Below are 18,137 nucleotides of genomic sequence, written 5' to 3'. Positions count from 1 at the left end.
GACTTATAGAATAATTTGCATTTTTATTATTTGAAAATGCTTCTGTTAATCTCATGATTTAAACACGAGTTTTATAAAAGAGGGCCCTTTTATATTTCGACACTTAATGAAGAAGACGTCTCAACTTCATAATGGTGTTAGCATACGACAAAAGAAATAGGAACACACATGTTTCTTTGAATTAACTTGACAAGTTTTTATTTTTGAACTTTGACAAGTTTTAAATAATACTTTACATGTATTTAAATTACATCTATAACTTTCCCGTAACTGTTTTTTCTTGTAACAGATTTTTAAGAAAATAATAAACACGAGGTTTTGTCTTTACAACCCATTTCATTTCAAAATAACAAATGCAAGGTTTTTCCTTATAACCTGCTTTAGTACATAGCTTTACCCTAACTATAGTAAGGTTTTCTTTTAGCCTTGGCTCGTGACTTTGTGACTTTTACTCTGCACTTGACTTTTTCCAGGCATGATTTTTCTTCAATCTTATTTGCCTTCTTTACACATACTCGTGTATATTATGTAGTCCCCAAAGTGTTTGAGTGTTGAAGTATGAAGCCTCGAGCACTTGATTGTTTCCCTCTTTTGGTCCTTTTCCTGAAAAGGAAAAACGTACGGGACTCGGAGGTACGATTTTAGATGAAGACTGGCTAACCCCTTTGTATTTCTATCAGAATAATTGTAACCCTAGGCCGGGAATTTTAGTTTATCCCGTGTGCCTTACAGATCGTGACTCATCATTTAGTACGGGTTAGGTTTTTGCCTAGCATCTAAAATCGTTAGTAAAATTTTAATAAATCAAAAAATAAAATTTAAAAGATGGATACCTGATCGCGTGTATTCTTAGAAATAACATCTTTTCAAGTGAACAGCATTTCAATGTGAAGGTAGCACTTTACCATCCATTGTTTCCAGTTCATATGCTCCTTTGCCAGCAATACCACAAATTCTATAGGGTCCTTCTCATGTTGGACTTAATTTTCCCGTATTAGCTGTCTTTGTGGATTGAAAAACTTTTTTGGGCACAAAGTCCCCTATTTTAAAAAATCTGAGGCGAGCTTTCCTGTTATAATACCGTTCTATGACTTGCTTTTGTGCTGCCATTCTTACCAACGCAGCTTCCCTTCTTCCTTCAAGTAGATCGAGATTCACACGCATTTCTTCATTATTAGACTCTTCAGTTACGTGTGTGAACCTTGTACTTGGCTCTCCTATTTCAACTGGAATTAAAGCCTCTGCTCCATAAACCAATGAAAATGGTGTTTCTCCCGTACTTGTTTTTGTTGTTGTGCGGTATGCCCATAAAACACCGGGTAACACTTCTGGCCAATTGCCTTTTGATTCTTCCAAACGTTTCTTTAAATTATTAATAATAACCTGTTTGTTGACTCTGCTTGCCCATTACCTACTTGATGATAAGGTGTGGACGTAATCCTTTTAATTTGCCAACTTTGAAAAAAATCTGTGATTTGTGCCCCTATAAATTGAAGGCCAACATACGATCTCCTTGGGCACACCAAATCGATGATATTCCGCCAGATGAAATCTATGACCTCCTTTTCTCGTACATGTTTGAAGGCTCCTGCCTCTACCTATTTAGTAAAATAATCAGTAAGTATGAGCAAAAATTTTACATATCCTTTTGCTTGTGGTAATGGACCCACGATATCCATCCCCCACTTCATAAATGGCCAGGGTGCGATGACCGGATGTAACAATTCCGCAGGTCTATGCATATTATTCCCGTATCTTTGACATTTATCATATTTGGCCACGAAATTTTCTGCTTCTTCTTCCAATTTTAGGCCAATAATAACCTGCGCTAATCAAGGTTCTTACCAGTGATCTTCCTCCGGCGTGATTTCCACAATGCCCCTCGTGTATTTCCCTCATTACATATTCTGTTTGAGATGGTCCGAGACATCTAGCTAAGGGGCCACCGAATATTTTTCGATATAAGTTACCTTGATTTAGGCATTAGCGAGCAACCTTTTTCCGAAGTGCATGAGCTTTTTTCTTGTCATCAGGAACAGTTCCATACTGTAAAAAAGCAACCATCTCGTTTCTCCAATCCCAAGTTAAATTATTAAAATTTACCTCATTTTTGTCAGGATCGAGAGCTAAATGAAATAGATGAATAACTGAGGCACTGCATCGCTTGTCACATTAGCTGCAGATGCGAGATTAGTTAAAGCGTCTGCTTCTAGATTCTCATCTCTTGGTACTTGCGTAACTTTCCAGGTTTGAAATTGCTTTATGAGCTCTCGCACCTTTTCTAAATATTGTTGCATCCTAGTTTCCCTGGCTGTATAAGTCCCCAGCATCTGGTTAACCACGAGTTATGAATCGCTCTTTATTATGATTTGATTTATGCCCAGTTCTCGAGCTAATTCCAAACCCGCAATCACAGCTTCATACTCTGCCTCATTGTTAGTTATTGAATGACATTTAATTGCTTGTCGTATAGTTTCACCGTAGGTGGTACCAAAACAATCCCTAAACCTCCTCCTTTCACATTAGATGAACCATCATCAAATAAAGTCCAAATTCCTGAATTAGCTCCATTAAGTATCTGTACTTCTTTTTCTGCTTCTAATTGCATCCCTTGGCTAAAATCAGCCACGAAATCAGCTAATACTTGTGATTTTATAGCAGTTCTAGGTTGGTATGTGATTTCATATTCACTTAACCCTATAGCCCATTTAGCCAACCTACCTGATAACTCATGCTTATGTAATATATTTCGTAAAGGATATGCGGTAACTAAAACAATTGGATGACACTGAAAATAAGATCTCAATTTCCTAGATGCCATGATAAATGCAAGAGCAAACTTTTCTAACCGAGGATACCTTGTCTCCGCATCTAACAGAGATTTACTAACATAATAGATAGGGGATTGTTTACCTTGTTCTTCTCGAACCAAAACAACACTTACCGCTACTTCTGAAACAGCAAGGTAAATGAGTAGTCTTTCCCCAGCCTTTGGTTTTGCGAGCAAAGGTGGATTTGACAAGTATGCTTTCAAATATCTGAGTGCTTGTTGACATTCTTCATTCCATTCGAAATGATCCTGCTTTTTAAGGGCTGAGAAGAATCTAAAGCATTTCTTTGATGACTTAGAAATAAATCTTCCTAAAGCTGCAATCCTTCCTGTTAGTCTTTGAACTTCTTTCTTACTTGAAAGTACATCAGGGATTTCCTCAATGGCCTTAATCTGTGCAGGATTTACCTCAATACCACGGTTAGAAACAAGAAAACCCAAAAACTTACCTGATGGAACACCAAATGCACATTTTTCGGGGTTTAATTTCATATTAAATTTTCGCAAAATCTTAAACGTTTCAGACAGATGCGATATATGGTCTACCGTATGTTGTGTTTTAACGAGCATATCATCTATATAAACCTCCATAGTTTTTCCCAAATGTTCTTGAAACATTTTGGTAACTAACCTTTGATACGTTGCTCCTACATTCTTTAAACCAAAAGGCATTACCTTATAACAATAAGTCCCTCCGTCTGTTATGAATGATGTTTTTTCTTCACCATCTGGATCCATTTTAATCTGATTATAACCTGAATATGCATCTAAAAAACTTAACAATTTGTGCCCTGTAGTAGCATCAATTAGTTGATCTATATGAGGTAATGGAAAAGAATCTTTAGGACGAGCTTTGTTAAGATCTGTATAATCTACACAAACTCGCCATTTACCATTCTTTTTAGGTACCACGACAGTGTTAGCTAGCCATTCAGGATACTTTACCTCCCGAATAGACCCATTTTTTAATAATTTGTTCGCCTCATCCTGAATCACCTGATTTTTGAAAGCGCCTTGCTTTCTTTTCTTATGTTTGACAGGTGGGAGAGATGGATCTTCATTCAATTTGTGAGTCATTACCTCCGGTGGTATACCTGTCATATCAGAATGGGACCAAGCAAAACAATCGTTAGCTTTTAAAAATTCAATCAACTTACGTTTCATCTCTGGGCGAAGATTGGCGCCTATGTATACTTTTCTTTCTGGCCAATGTACAAATAAAACCACTGCTTCCAGCTCTTCTATTGTAGTTTTGATGTTTTCATTTTCTTCTGGCTCTTGAATGAAATCAGGTCTTGGATCCATGTTTATTTGCCCTGAATCGAGGTTGATGTTATGTTATCCTCAACTGGACTCTGTAATTGCTATTTCTCTTCACCTTTCTCATTTGAATTCAACACGGAGTTGATACTCCTGGATGTTTGTTGGTCTCCCCTGATTTGACATATTCCCCATGGTGCTGGAAATTTAATAACTCGATGCAAAGTTGATGGAACAACATCCATGTCGTGGATCCATGGCCTACCAAGAATTATATTGTAAGCCATTTCCATTTCTACTACTTGAAATTTTGTATCCTTGACAACACCTTCCGCAAATGTAGTAAGCATCACTTCCCCTTTTGTTACCACACTAAAATTGTCGAAACCTGATAAAGTATGCGCTTTTGGCACCAATTTCTCTTCTGCTTGCATCTCACGTAGCACTCGTAACAAAATAATATTCACGGAACTACCTGGATCAATTAAAACTTGTTTGACGTTAGTATCATGTACGAGTAAAGATATTACCAGTGCGTTGTTATGTGGAGTTAATAAACCCTCAGCATTCATCAAACGTAATATTTTCTTCTTCTAACACATGCTGCAGTCGCTTCCCGTGGGTAATTGTAACTTTGAAATTTTGTTAGTTGCGGTATATGATACAGCATTGATGTCTTCGCCCCCGCTTATAACGTTAACTGTTCTTTTGGGAGAAGGTGGTTTTGGTGGCTCCTGCCTGTTTTTCATATATGCCTGTTTACTTTTCTCACTAAATAACTCAGTGAGATACCCTTGCTTTAAGAAATGATCAACTTCTCCTTGCAAAAATCTGCAATCTGCTGTTTTGTGTCCATGATCGTTATGGAATTCACACCAATGATCGGGGTTTCGCCTATTTGGATTTGATCTCATCTCCTTTGGCCATCGTACCTTATCTCCCATGCTTCTTAAAATAGCTACGAGTTCAGAAGTGCTTATGTTGAAATTGTAACCACCAAACTTTGCCTTTAGACTTCCATCATCGTCTCGTGATCCGCGTGTGTTTCGATCATTCCCAAATCTTGAGGTCGAGCCTGATTCTTTATTCCTTGATCTATGATCGTACCTCTAATTGTCTGGCTTCGATCGTGAGTCTCTTCCCGCAGGTCCCATATATGGCTCGTACCTGTTTTTACCAGATCATTTTTCATTTTCTACACGCCTTGAGCTTACCTTTTCTTCCTTTTTATGTCGTGAAATAATATATTCTTCAATCCTCATCTTCGTACTGTATCTGTTGTAACGTCATTCCACGTTGTTGCTGGGAATTATCGAAGGCTTTCCTTGAGTCGCCTCGTAGCTTCTGAACTCTTCTCATTCAAATTGCTTGCAAAAGCTATGGTTGCCCAATTGTCAAGTACACGTGGCAATGTCATTCTTTCCTGTTGGAATTTGTCCACGAATTCTTTAAGCAACTCTGAGTCTCCTTGCTCGATCTTGAATATATCTTCCATTCTTTTTTCAACCTTTTGAGCTCCCGAGTGTGCTTTGATAAAAGAATCTGCAAGCTCTGCAAAAGAATTTATAGAATTTTCAGGTAAAAGAGAATACCATGTTAATGCTCCTTTAGTGAGCGTTTCACCGAATTTTTTGACCAAGACTGATTCAATCTCCTGCTTAGTCAGGTCGTTGCCCTTGATACCTGTTGTAAATGCAGTAACGTGATCTCGCGGGTCTGTTGTCCCATCATACTTTGGAATATCAGGCATTTTGAACTTCTTTGGAATTGGGAGAGGGGCGGCACTTGGCTTCCAGGGCTGTTGAGAATACTTATCCATATCTACCCCTTTGATCACGGGCGGTACCCCGGGTATTTGCTCTATGCGATCACTTTGCTCCTTGAGCTGTTTCTGCAATGTTAGTACTAGATTTTGTAAATTAGAATTAACTGGATTACCTGGTTCTCCCTCCTGTGTTTCACTGGGGGTTCCACCGCTACCTGAATTAACCAATCCAGAACGAGGATTCTCCATAGTATTGTTATTTGGAGTAGGTGTGGGCGGAGCAGCAGGTAGTTGACTAACAAAAGCTTGTAAAGGCTTGTTGACTTGAGTAGCGATAAGTTTTTGTAAAGCTTCATCCATAGCTTCAGCATTTTCAAATTGAACTTGTCCATCTGTGTGAGATCCCTCAGGAGTTCCTTCACGAGATCGTCGTGGAGAACCTTGTGGAGAAGGAACTAATGCATTATTATCTCGCAGATCTCCTTGAAGTTGTTGGTTTGTCTGGTTTCCTTGGTTTCCTTGGATGTTGTCATTGTTGTTCGACATAGTTGACGCAACAAAGAGACTCGAGTTAAGATATAACTGATTATCAGATTTCCGGTAATGGAACCAATTTGTTTAACCAAAAAATGGAATTTTAGTCAAAGCTAGAACTTAGAAGAACTCAGGTTACTAATAATCAAGAAAATGTAGAGAAAAGAAGTAATTAAAGAGAGCAAAATGATTAATCAAGAGAAAATAAATCAATATATTATTCCCCAATGTTTCGTGTCTACAACTGATTGTATATCTCCTTTTTATAGCTAGTTTTAGAGATATCCGTTTTATTCTAATTATAATGAGGCTATTATGAGTGATTAAAGAAATTAAATGCTCCGTTACACAATCATTACATAGAAAATATATTCTCTAACGTATTCAGTATTTAATGCCCATTAAATGTCGCATCTACACTCTTTTATATGGCCAGATTCATTCCTTTTGATTCTCGGATATAAATGACTTAAATAGGTACGGGCGCCGTGTTATTTAACTGTTGTCTCGTGCCTCTTCATCCTTCTTTGCTCGTATTTGTTGTAATCCCTGACTCGTGACTAATCATGATTCTTTGACCATTTGACCAATCCATGTGTCTTGACACGTCACCTTTATATATATAAATAAAATTTCCCCAATACAATAACAAAGTTAACATTTACAACTCTTTTATTTTGTTTCTAAATACGCACTTAACTTTTATTACACTAAAAATTAAGAAATAAGTGTTGGAATTCAAATAAAAACAAAATGTATTAAACATAGATATTTCGAACGGAAATGATTCTTTTTGAAACTGAAGGAATAATATTTTCTTGAGATTTTATTCCTCCATGAAATTGTAAACAACTAATTAAGGATTCGTTTGGTATAAAAGATAAGGAATAATTAATCTCGTGATTAAATTTAAGAAAAGTTTATCTAATATTTGGTTGGTAGAAAAGTGCGATATAATTAATATCAGAATTAATTATTCCGAAATTATAATATTTTTATCCTCATGAAAAGATGAAATAACTAATCTCAGAATAATTAATTCTGAGATAGTTTCTTTCCAACCAAACGACCCCTAAAATATACTTCTAATTGCCGACTTTTCAAACTGCTTCTACATTCAAGGAAAAAATTAAAAACGAAAAACAAATTCGACGAATACGGCACCGTTTCCATTGTCTCTTTTACAGCCAATAATTCTACTTTTGTTTATATCTCTAAAACCCAAAACCCTGTAAATCTCCCATTTCCATTTTCCCTAATGCTTCGATTAATCCTCAAATATCCCCTTAAACCTCAATTACCCTACTCCTTCCTGCTCCTTAAATCCTCTTTCTCCGCCGCCGCGCTCGCCGTCGACCACCCTGAACCACCACCAACCACCACAACGAGAACTGCATTTTCAAAAATCCTCAATTTTTTCCAAACTTATTGCACTAAAGGCTCTGCGAAGCTTTTAAAAGGCGACCCATGTATTAAAAATTTAATCTTTGACCTGAATGAATTAGAAATAGAAGACATTGTTGAGAAACTGAGTGTTGAGAATTCTGAATCTGCCCTTGAGTTCTTTTTCTTGTTGAGAAATGATTATGGGTTTAAGCATTCGAGAGTTTCACACATTGTTGTTGCTCATGTTTTGGCTAAAAAACAGCGGTTTAGAGCTTTGAAGTTTCATTTGCAAAATTTGGTTCAAGAAGAAGGTAAATTTTGTTCATTGTTATGTCATTAATAAAGTTTTTTTTTTAATAAGTATAATGTAAGAAGTTACTCACTCTGTCCCAATTTATGTGATGTTGTTTGAGCGATCACATGTTTTAAGAAAGAAAGTGAAACTAGTTTAAAATAAGTCAAAGGTAATTTTGTGGCTATTATCATCTCATTAAGGCTTTGGTGGACAGAGTTACCCAGTTCTTGTGCTGGTGGGAAGTTAGGTATTTTGTGGAATAGTCGAGATGAGCGCAAGCTGGCCGGACACCACACCTTCGTTATAAAAAAAAATCATCTCATTAATGGTAAAATAGGAATTTAAAGCTAAAATATTTCTAAATACAGAAAGGTATCAGTCTTAAGTAGTTGCTCCCTCCGTCCCTTTTTCTGTGATGTTGCGTGAATGAGCACCGAGTTAAAAAGAGAGAAAGACTTGTGAAATATTTGTATGACTATTAATAATCTCATTAAGGGTAAATTAGGAACGGCCCCCAGGGCCTAGCTCAAGTGGCAAAGGGTGGTGCATTTGTATCTTAGGTCACAGGTTCAAGCCCCCACACCATACAAAGCAAAGCTTGGTATTTAAGTGGAGAGGGGTAGAGGGGCGGGCCCATTATCCATCGAGTTTGGAAGACTGCGGTTGGTCCAAAGGATCGGTCCCAAACGGATTTCTCGGTCATCAAAAAAAGAAGAAGGGTAAATTAGGAACTTTGAAGTTAAATTATTGAGCTCCCAGGTGTGGCCTAGTGGTCAATGAAGTGGGTGAGAACCATGAGGTCTCAGGTTCAAATCCCAGCGGAGGCAAAAAATACTAGGTGATTTCTTCCCATCTATCCAAGGCTTGGTGGATAGAGTTGCCTGGTACCTGTTGCTGGTGGGACGTGGCATGTATCCCGTTGAATTAGTCGAGGTGCGCAAGGTGGCCCAGACACCACGGTTATAAAAAAAAATAATTAAGCATAGCAACGGGTCAGCCTTTGTAAGTAGTTAGTCCCTCCCTGCCATTTTGTGCGATATATGTTGACTGAGTACGAAACTTAAGAATAAAAGAGACTTTTGAAATTTGTGGTTTAGAAACAAGCATAGATATCTGTGTGGCGAATCATCTCATTAAGGGTAAAATGAGAATTTTAAAGTTAAATTATTTCTAAATATAGAAAAGTTTAGGACAGACTAAAATGGAATGAGAATTTTAAAGTTAAATTATTTCTAAATATAGAAAAGTTTAGGACAGACTAAAATGGAAATGTGCCACATAAATTGAGATAGAGGGAGTACTTCTTACTTTGCTCGTTTTTTGCTGTTTATATAGATTTGTTTTGATTTCCATCAGGCTTGGGTTCAGCTTCTTTGCTAAGTGAGCTGCTTTCGAGTCGCTTTCAGAAATGGGATTCAAATCATGTTGTCTGGGATATGCTGGCTTCTGCTTATTCCCGATGTCAGATGGTTCTCGATGCTCTCTTTGTTTTTGCAAAGATGAAAGATTTCAATATCCGGGCTTCGATAATTTTATATAATAATTTGTTGTATAAGTTGAGGGACACTGATATCGTCCGGGATGTCTACGATGACATCAAAGCCAGTGGGATAAACCCGAGTGAGTATACTAATTCCATTCTTATAGATGGCCTATGCAAACAGTTCTCGATGCAAGAAGCTGTTGAGTTTCTTCGAGGGACTGAATGTAGAGAGTTTGGGCCTTGTGTTGTGTCTTTCAATACTCTTATGTCAAGTTCCTGTAAAATGGGTTACATAGATGTTGCAAAGTCATTCTTTTGTATGATGTTTAAGTATGGATTGCATCTCAATGTATATAGTTACAATATTCTTATTCATGGTTTAAGCATGGCGGGTGCAATGGAAGAAGCCTTGGAGTTCAAAGGTGATATGGAGAAACACGGTTTAGAGCCTAATGTGGTGACTTATAACGTCCTTGCCAAAGGATTTTGTTTGCTTGGTATGACAAGTGGTGTCTGGACATTAATTAATGAAATGCTTCATAAAGGCTTAAATCCTGATATTGTCACTTTTAAATTGTTGATCTGTGGATATTGCAAGGCAGTTAATGTTGATGAGGGTATTATGTTGAGAGAGGAGAACAGCGGTCATAAACCAGATACTGTCATGTACTCGATTCTCATACAAGGCCTTTGTAAGAAAGGATTGGTAGAGTTGGCTTTTCAACTGTACAAAGATATGTGCTATAAGAGAATTCTTCCAAATATTGTTGCTCATAGATCTATTCTCAAAAGCTTCTGTGAGAAAGGGTACATGTGTGAGGCGAGAGCTTTTTTTGATGCTTTAATAAACTGTGACTTAATGGATGATGTTCTTTTGGGTAATATTATGATTGACGGATATGCAAAATGTGGTGACATTGGTGAAGCTCTTCAGGTATACGAACTAATAAAAGAGAAAGGAATAATGCCAAGCATAGTCACATTCAACTCCTTATTATATGGGTTCTGCAAAGCCAGAAAGCTAGATGATGCAAGGAAGTTGTTTGACACTATTGTTGCACAAGGGTTGATACCAACAGAGGTCACGTACACAACTCTTATGGATGCCTATAGTGAGGAAGGAAATATTCAAACCATCTTAGAGTTGCAAGCGGAAATGAAAGCAAGGGGCATGGAACCAACTCATGTTACTCGCACAGTGATAATGAAATGCCACGGCAAAACAAGTCAGATGCATGAGTCTGTTCGGATACTAAAGAATATGTTAACGACAGGTCCTTGGCCTGATGAAGTTTCGTACAACACCATTATCCAAAGTTTCTGCAAAGCTCGAGATATGAAAGGTGCTATCCGATTACATGATGAGATGATAGACAACAATCTTCTGCCAAGTCGTGTCACATACAACATTCTCCTTAATGGTTTATGTGTACACGGAGACCTAAAGTATGCTGAGAAACTATTTTCTTCTCTCGAAGATCGTGATGTTGGCCTGATGAAATGTGATTACACCATTCTTATAAAAGCACATTGTGCAAAAGGTGATGTGAATAAGGCGGTGGGTCTGTTCAAAAAGATGATCGAGAAGGGCTTTGAAATCTCCATTAGAGATTATAGTGCTGTAATTAATAGGTTGTGCAAAAGAAACTTACTATATGGTCCTTATAAAAAACGAAACTTACTGGATGATGTGAAGGATTTTCTGCATATGATGTTGTCGCATGGTATATCTGTTGATTTACAAATGTATTCTGTTATGCTTAACAGTTTCCGTCGTAGTGGTGATCACAATTCTGTGTTCCAGCTGTTCTCTTTGAAAATTAAGTGTGGGTTTGATACTGCTTCTAATTGTGGTTAAGTGTACGCGACACCAATTCAGGATGATTACCATGCTCTGCTGCAACATATGAGCTTCTTGTTTCATGAGGTGTTACCAGAAAAGTTCAGCAAGCTATTCCTTGATTTTATAAGGAATGTGGGCTTATTCAAATATTCGATCCCATACCTGGCTTAAAGAGAAATTTGGTAGAAAAGGTTTGTAAGTTGCACTAACTATTCCGTTATGTGAACTTATAGATCAGGTCATATGAGAAGCTAATGACTAGTAATGCACTGAGAACAGTATGGATTCTGTATTCTCTGCTGACTTCATGTTAGCAAGTGAAGATATATGCTAGACAAAGGGGTCGGGTCATGTTTATGCATATAGCATCACTTACAAAACAGAAAGCTGGTATGTAAGTTCTAATTAACTCGCAAACTAAGGTGCTTAGAAGGCCTTTATGTGCTATCTACTGGTTTGGACCTTTGGGGAAATTGTCACTCCTTAACTCGTATATCTGCAGGAATGGTAGGGAGACTATGTCCTCTGATCAGCATCATCTTTGTATGGAGAAAAGACAAAGAGATTTAGCATCTGTAAGAAAAGTTAAAACAGGTAAAGTTTCTTCTGTATTTCTCTTCTTCTATCCTTTTTTGGTTTTGGTATTGAATCCTTTTTAGTGGACTTGTCGAAAAAATGGTGCTCCCTACTTATTGGAATCTAAATCTATCTTGTTTTGTGACCTTTAACCTTTTTGTATTATGAATTCTTCGCTTAATTGTAGGTCTGACTTACTAGTACTGCTTGTCTTTGTTTAACGTCCCTTTTCAAGTCTTAAGTGCTCTCCATTTTCTTTAACTCACCCTAAATGCATTTTTCTTCATTTGACAGTAATTGTTCCATTTGCCAGCACATATGTGCTCCTTAGTAGATTTCCTGTTTATTTTTCTATATTTATTTGCCTGAAATTTCTTATCATATTTCTCAAGTGTCCTCTGAGGTAGTACCTGTTAACCCACTTTGTTCTTATAGTTATTGCATAATCATTCATTTCTTTTACTTAATTATATCATTGTTGAGCATCATTTGCCTGGTGAAATGATTCTTTAAAAGCAAAGTTCAATTAAAGCATAACAAATCCTATTAATCAGTTAAAACTATTAAAACTCATTCTGCATATGAGGCCTTACTGAAGGCGAGGCTCAGCTATGAAAATCCTTATGATTTTGGGTACTAACTTAAAATTGTATTATCTTTTGAGTGTGTTAGATTCAAAATTGTTTCATTTGATTTTTAATCTCCGCAATAATGGTTTCCTTTTATGCAAATTGCTTGGCTTCAAAAATTTGTTGTCTTATACCTACTTGGACTGATTGCTGTGTCATAATCACAGCGGACTCAAAGAGTCAAACTTGTTAAATTTCACTGTCTTCACGGTGTGAGGATTGCATCTCATATTTCATGGGAATTTCATCATTCAATCTTATAGAATTCTAAACAAAACTTAAGCATTAGAGTTCTTGAAGTATTAGATTCATTGTGATAAAGCTTCTAAGTTATTTTTGTTAAGTAAGAGAAAAGAGAAACTTAAGTACTTTTGGAATTTTGCATCCGTTCCTCGCCTAAAATGGAGAATACAGAGATATTGCAATAGCAATTTGTCAAGTATTATCATTTGGCTTGGAAGAGAAGCATGCTTTTATCGTAATTATCTTAACTTCTAATTTTTCCTATCTAGAGGGTAATGATTTGTTGGACGCCCATGCTGTTATAGATATGTCTAACTTCTCCCTTCCCTGGCCCAATGATAAATGAAATAAGGAAAACAGATCACTGCTCCAGGATTTTTATTCACTATTATTTTGGAATCTCCTTTTCACTTCTGTCTCGGGCAAAAGAGTAGGGGGCAGGGGAGATTTTTGTAATAAGATGTGGTTTCTCTTCCAAATAAATTGTGATCTATCTTATTCTCTCTTCAATGATGTCTTGCAGATATAATAGATTATGGGGCCAGCTGTCCTTGGGAATCTAGTCTTCAGCAGCCAATAGGGGCATACCAGTTGTATGACTGCAGCAGCTGTTATGGATCTAGTTCATTGGAGCTGCTCAGACTAGCAGCTCATTTCGGTCTGCCCAAGTTGTCAAGGAGCCAACTAATGGCATCATCTGAGTTGAAGGTCAACACTAGCTAAAATTGCTCTTGTGTTTACGATATAAATTGTGTGTCATGTATTTCTAGCTCTACCTTAAGGCTGTCTCATATTATCTTCTTTTTAGAAAACTTGCATTTTTCTTGGTGATATAAGCTATATAAAGAACAGACGTAAACAAGCCCCCCTTGCGGCAGCCTGGCATAATAATGCACACTAGCCAAAGGGTCATATGCTGGTAGGATATTTCCAATATATCGTCAATCGGCAATGGCTGTTGATAAATGCTTGGCATGATTATTGTACTTAAGATGGCAGTCAATGTCTATACAGACCAAGGAAGAAAGACAAACTACTACTTGCAATTCTGAAATTTTCTTCTCTTTTCCATTTCCACTGGTTTTCCTCTCCTGATGCTTATTGAATTTGGAAAGTCTCTGCTGTTATTAGTTCTCTGTGAAGCTATTGTTAACCTCTCTATAAGTCATCTATGCTCAACAGTTGCGTTGTTGCTGAAAAACTTTTTGAGTATGCCTAAATAGCACTGCTTAATAAAATGACCAAATAAAAGCTAAGCTTTTATGCAGAAAAAACATAAAGGGTAGAGATATCTCATTAGTCGAGTAATCGAGTTTGTCCCATAGCCCGTAAGTTTGCTAAACTTGTATATGTTGGTTTTCTCAAATGCCCACAAGACTTCTTACCATCTACCTGGAGCATTGACCTCAAAAGATCTTTGCCAACTTCCTGATTTTGTATTGCGCTTATCGTAAAAGTATCTGATTTCAAACCAGTGGGCTCTCTTGGATTTTGCAGAAAAAGAACAAGGATCTAGCAAAGGCTCCTCCAGATCGCTGCTTAACACAATCTTTATGAAATAAATTATCGTGGATCATTGTTTTATCATTTTATTTTAATCATATAGGCGAATGTCCAGACATATAAATCATGTTATCTCCTTAAAAAGATGGCTTCTCCCAAGAGCTATCAATGATAAAGCCAGCGGAGAAGGAGATGTTAGGCATTCTTCATTAATAGGCAATGCTGGCTGGATTTGACTGTCATAACTCATAAGCAATTCCGGCAGATCCGTGATTACCTATAGTCATTGCACTATAAATTGCATGAGCACTTGCATATATCTATTGCATCACACAAAATCAGACTGACAAGCCAAAAGATGTCGGGAAACTACTCCAAAAGTGATTATCCTCTTTCTTATTGCAACAGGTATAATTTGTAATTTCCACTTCTTTTACTTCGTCCATCTCTCTTTTTCTTCTATATAAACATAGAAAAACATAAGAGAAAGAATCTGTCTATGTGCTTATACTCTGTGCTTCATGTGGCTAAGAAGCAACCTAGGTTTATAAAGTTCTTCTTAATTTATTCATAGAAACATGCACATAAAAAAAGAAGATCATTAATAGGGAGTTGAAAACTCTGTAATTGATAAAACTGTCTGGGATAAGAGAAATTGCTTAAATTGATAATAACTGTCTCTTTCTCACAGCTCACAGTCTCACCCTTCTGAAGACTGTAAATCTCTCCCTCACCCGTTTTTGTAGCGGCTTCTGTTCCGTTTGCTCTCGCACTTATTTCTCTGTTTGTTTCTTCTGAATTTGAGTGAACATATGTGTTATACCAAACGTGTTTCGGTGTTGTATTTCTGATTGTCACTAGAAAAATAATTCTGGAATAGACACGCTCAATGGAATAGGAACATGTTTCTGTATTGTCTTCTGATGTTCGCTAAAACTAGTAGTAATTGATAGACGCTATTTCCTTAAACCTTGTTCTAGATTAAATATGGAGTTTCTTTCTTCCTTCACGCCCATTCAATCTTTCTATTTTCGATTCTATGGTGAATGATATGAAAATTGTTGTTGTAGGAAGTAGAGAAAAGAGAATAGAGACAGAGAGTGAGACATTTGAGGAATTGCCTGTTGAGGAATTGCCTCTTGATTACAAGAATTGGTCATCCGCACTAATCTCTTTTAAAGAAAATGAAGACATCACTGTATATGCCTTTGCTTGTGACAATTGCTGTCTGTACTATGTTTTGTCCTACGAGCAGATGGCCAGCCTTTTTTTCCCCTGAAAAGTGGGATTACTTCCTGTGACTTTAAAGTACTTTGTTGGTAATGAGCAGCATGATCAGGATGAACTAATTTACCCTTTGGAAGACAAAGTTTATGATATTCATACTAGGGAATGGATGAAAGGCTTCAGAAAGTTGCAAGCTCCCAGGCCCGCGCCATTTGTGTTTTTTTTATGGGCGGCTTTATGTGCTTTCCAGTGATATATCATATCAAGAATCACTAGAGTTCAACAGAGTCATTCAATACAGTAGCATTGGCAACAAGTCTAGCATATAGAGGTGGATCGGGGCACACTTGCCTGCAATTCGTTGTTAGAATTCTTCCTCAGTTATCAGTGGCCCTGGTGCATGTGTAACGCTTCTAAATGTATGCAATATTACCTGCATTTTGTCTTGGTTGTTCAAGTCATTGTCATCGTTTCTTTCCTCAGTACATGCTTATTATTTATTTCTTGGCCACAGGTAAAGTCAACGATAATTGAATTGTCCAATTGGCAGCAACAGTAATCTAGCTTCTGATTCTGATTGGTAAGCCATTTCTTACTTGCATGTACTCTAGAACTATGATTCATGATAATGAGCTGAATTCTTTAGGAGTCCATCCTTTTTATGCTCTAAAAGAATGTTACTCCTAATTGAAATGTTAACTTATAGTTGGATTTGCAAGACCATAGTCTTGTTGGTTTGTCACCTTCATTCTGTTTGGCCCTTCCGACTCTACCATCAAAGCTTTATAGTGTTCATGTTTCTAGTATATTAGCTCCCAATGGAAACTCTTAATATGGTAATGCAGAATTACATAAAATATCATTATAATATGTCGCGGTGCTGACAATTGGAATGTGTATTTGATGTCTCTTCGGTGCTCGTCCGTTTGTAGATTGATGCCGATATGCATACTTGTTGCAGATTTTTGAATCATGCAGCTGATTTTGATTGTTGATGAGTTAATGACTTAATTCCATTTATAACCTCAAGAAAACTGAATGAGATTGTCTGTGGGACCAAAAGTGGTTTGGCATATAAAGTTTGCCTTTCAATAGTGGTTATAAAAATGTACTAAATCTTTATACGGTTTCAGAAGCAGTTGTATCCTACTCCTTAATATATGGTCTTTCAATTGGTGTTAGGACCTGATTTAAGTTGCTTGAGACTATTAACAGATTGTTTGGATCGTTGTTAAATAACGTTTCATAATATATCGTATTATAATGTATTATATTATATTATATTGTTTTGGTGCATACAATATTTGGATAGATTGTATTATTTTCCGTCGTTTCATGATATCACACACCAATAATATGAAGAATAAATTTGCAATATTACAAAGAAAAATAAGGTACGAGGTAGAATTATTATATAACATATGGTAAATGATAAAATTATAATTATTCAATAGTAAGGTAGGGCAAGATGAGAGGGAAAATTAAGGTAACGGTGCGATCGCACTAAGTCGATCGTTACATAAAATGACACTTTTTATTATTTCATAATGACGGATTAAACTATATGATACAATAAAATTTAAGTAACAATTAAATCATCGTATTTAAAGTAACAATACGATGTAATGCATTTAGTAACAACCATTCAAACAAGTAAAGCATCTACTGTTTATTGTACTGTTTGTTTATGCCGAGTTAATTACTTCCGGAGAATTCTGAGTTGCCCCAGAAAAACTACTTCATGTGAGCCTATGCACAATTAGAAGCATTTTGAACAACCATTTCTTTTATTTCGTCCATTTCTCCTTTTTCTACTATAGATGAACGGTATAATATCATAGGAGAAGAGTCTGCCTATGCTCTCATGCTTAGTGCTTCATGTGGTTAAGAAGCAATCTTGGTTTATAAAGTTATTGTTAACTTATTTACTGAAATAACACATGAACAAAGAGGGGCATAAATAAGATCATGAGTAGGGTTGAAATCTCAGAATAAACACTGGTCAAAATAATCCCAAATTTCAGTTGTTTGAGAAATTATTGTGATTCAATTGTGAGAAATTGCCGTCTCTTCCAGAGACTTTTAGTGTGGCCCACATATAAGGTAATAAATTATTTACCTTGTCTCCCAAAGGAAATAATATATCAGATAATATTCTGTAGTTAGGTATACATGGTAGTTTCTTTGATGGACAAAAATTATCATATATTAGGAGTCCCTAGGGTAATTATAATTTATGGAGAAGTCCCTAGGGCTAAAGTATTTGCCTAAGAGTCCCTAGCCTACCTATAAATACGTCTGTGACTCCATCAGTCTGGCATCATACGATAGGCGCAGACTAGAAGGCTCCTAGGTTTTCTGTCAAAGTTCTATAAGGCGATTCTACAACACTTGAACAACTATGGCTGAAGGCATGTTCCTTGTAGAATTTCCGCTGCATTGGCTCTGTATGTGTATTCGAATTTCAACATGTGGTATCAGAACCTGCCTTTAGCTGTCTTGTTCAGTACCAGATCGTTCAATAATAGTTGCAATTGATCTGAATTATTGCATGATGGATTAG

The 18,137-nt window shown here is 36.7% G+C and overlaps 1 protein-coding gene across 3 annotated transcripts; it reads left to right on the top strand.

Annotated features, from left to right (window-relative positions):
* LOC109231332 (putative pentatricopeptide repeat-containing protein At1g13630) lies at positions 7,617-16,322 on the top strand. 3 transcript variants are annotated; one of them, XM_019396964.1, is made up of 7 exons: positions 7,617-8,086; positions 9,427-11,786; positions 11,899-11,990; positions 13,368-13,552; positions 14,342-14,755; positions 15,418-15,993; positions 16,089-16,322. In XM_019396964.1, exons 1-2 carry the CDS (start codon positions 7,648-7,650, stop codon positions 11,409-11,411), a joined length of 2,424 nt encoding a protein of 807 aa, XP_019252509.1. In that variant the 5' UTR covers positions 7,617-7,647; the 3' UTR covers positions 11,412-11,786; positions 11,899-11,990; positions 13,368-13,552; positions 14,342-14,755; positions 15,418-15,993; positions 16,089-16,322. The 3 variants fall into 3 exon arrangements, with proteins under 3 accessions (XP_019252509.1, XP_019252510.1, XP_019252511.1); XM_019396965.1 differs by having other exon boundaries at positions 9,427-11,790; XM_019396966.1 differs by lacking the exon at positions 14,342-14,755.

The sequence above is a fragment of the Nicotiana attenuata genome, chromosome 8 (assembly GCF_001879085.1).
Source record: "Nicotiana attenuata strain UT chromosome 8, NIATTr2, whole genome shotgun sequence".
NCBI lineage: Eukaryota > Viridiplantae > Streptophyta > Magnoliopsida > Solanales > Solanaceae > Nicotiana > Nicotiana attenuata.
Note: the sequence above shows the minus strand (reverse complement) of the source record. Positions and strands in the feature narration are given on the sequence as shown.

Bases quoted from the DNA above. Each gene is read 5' to 3' on its own strand.
- LOC109231332 (XM_019396966.1), top strand. From the start codon at position 7,648: ATGCTTCGATTAATCCTCAAATATCCCCTTAAACCTCAATTACCCTAC. The intron at 8,087-9,426 runs GTAAATTTTGTT...GATTTCCATCAG, and splicing joins AAATTTGGTTCAAGAAGAAG to GCTTGGGTTCAGCTTCTTTG.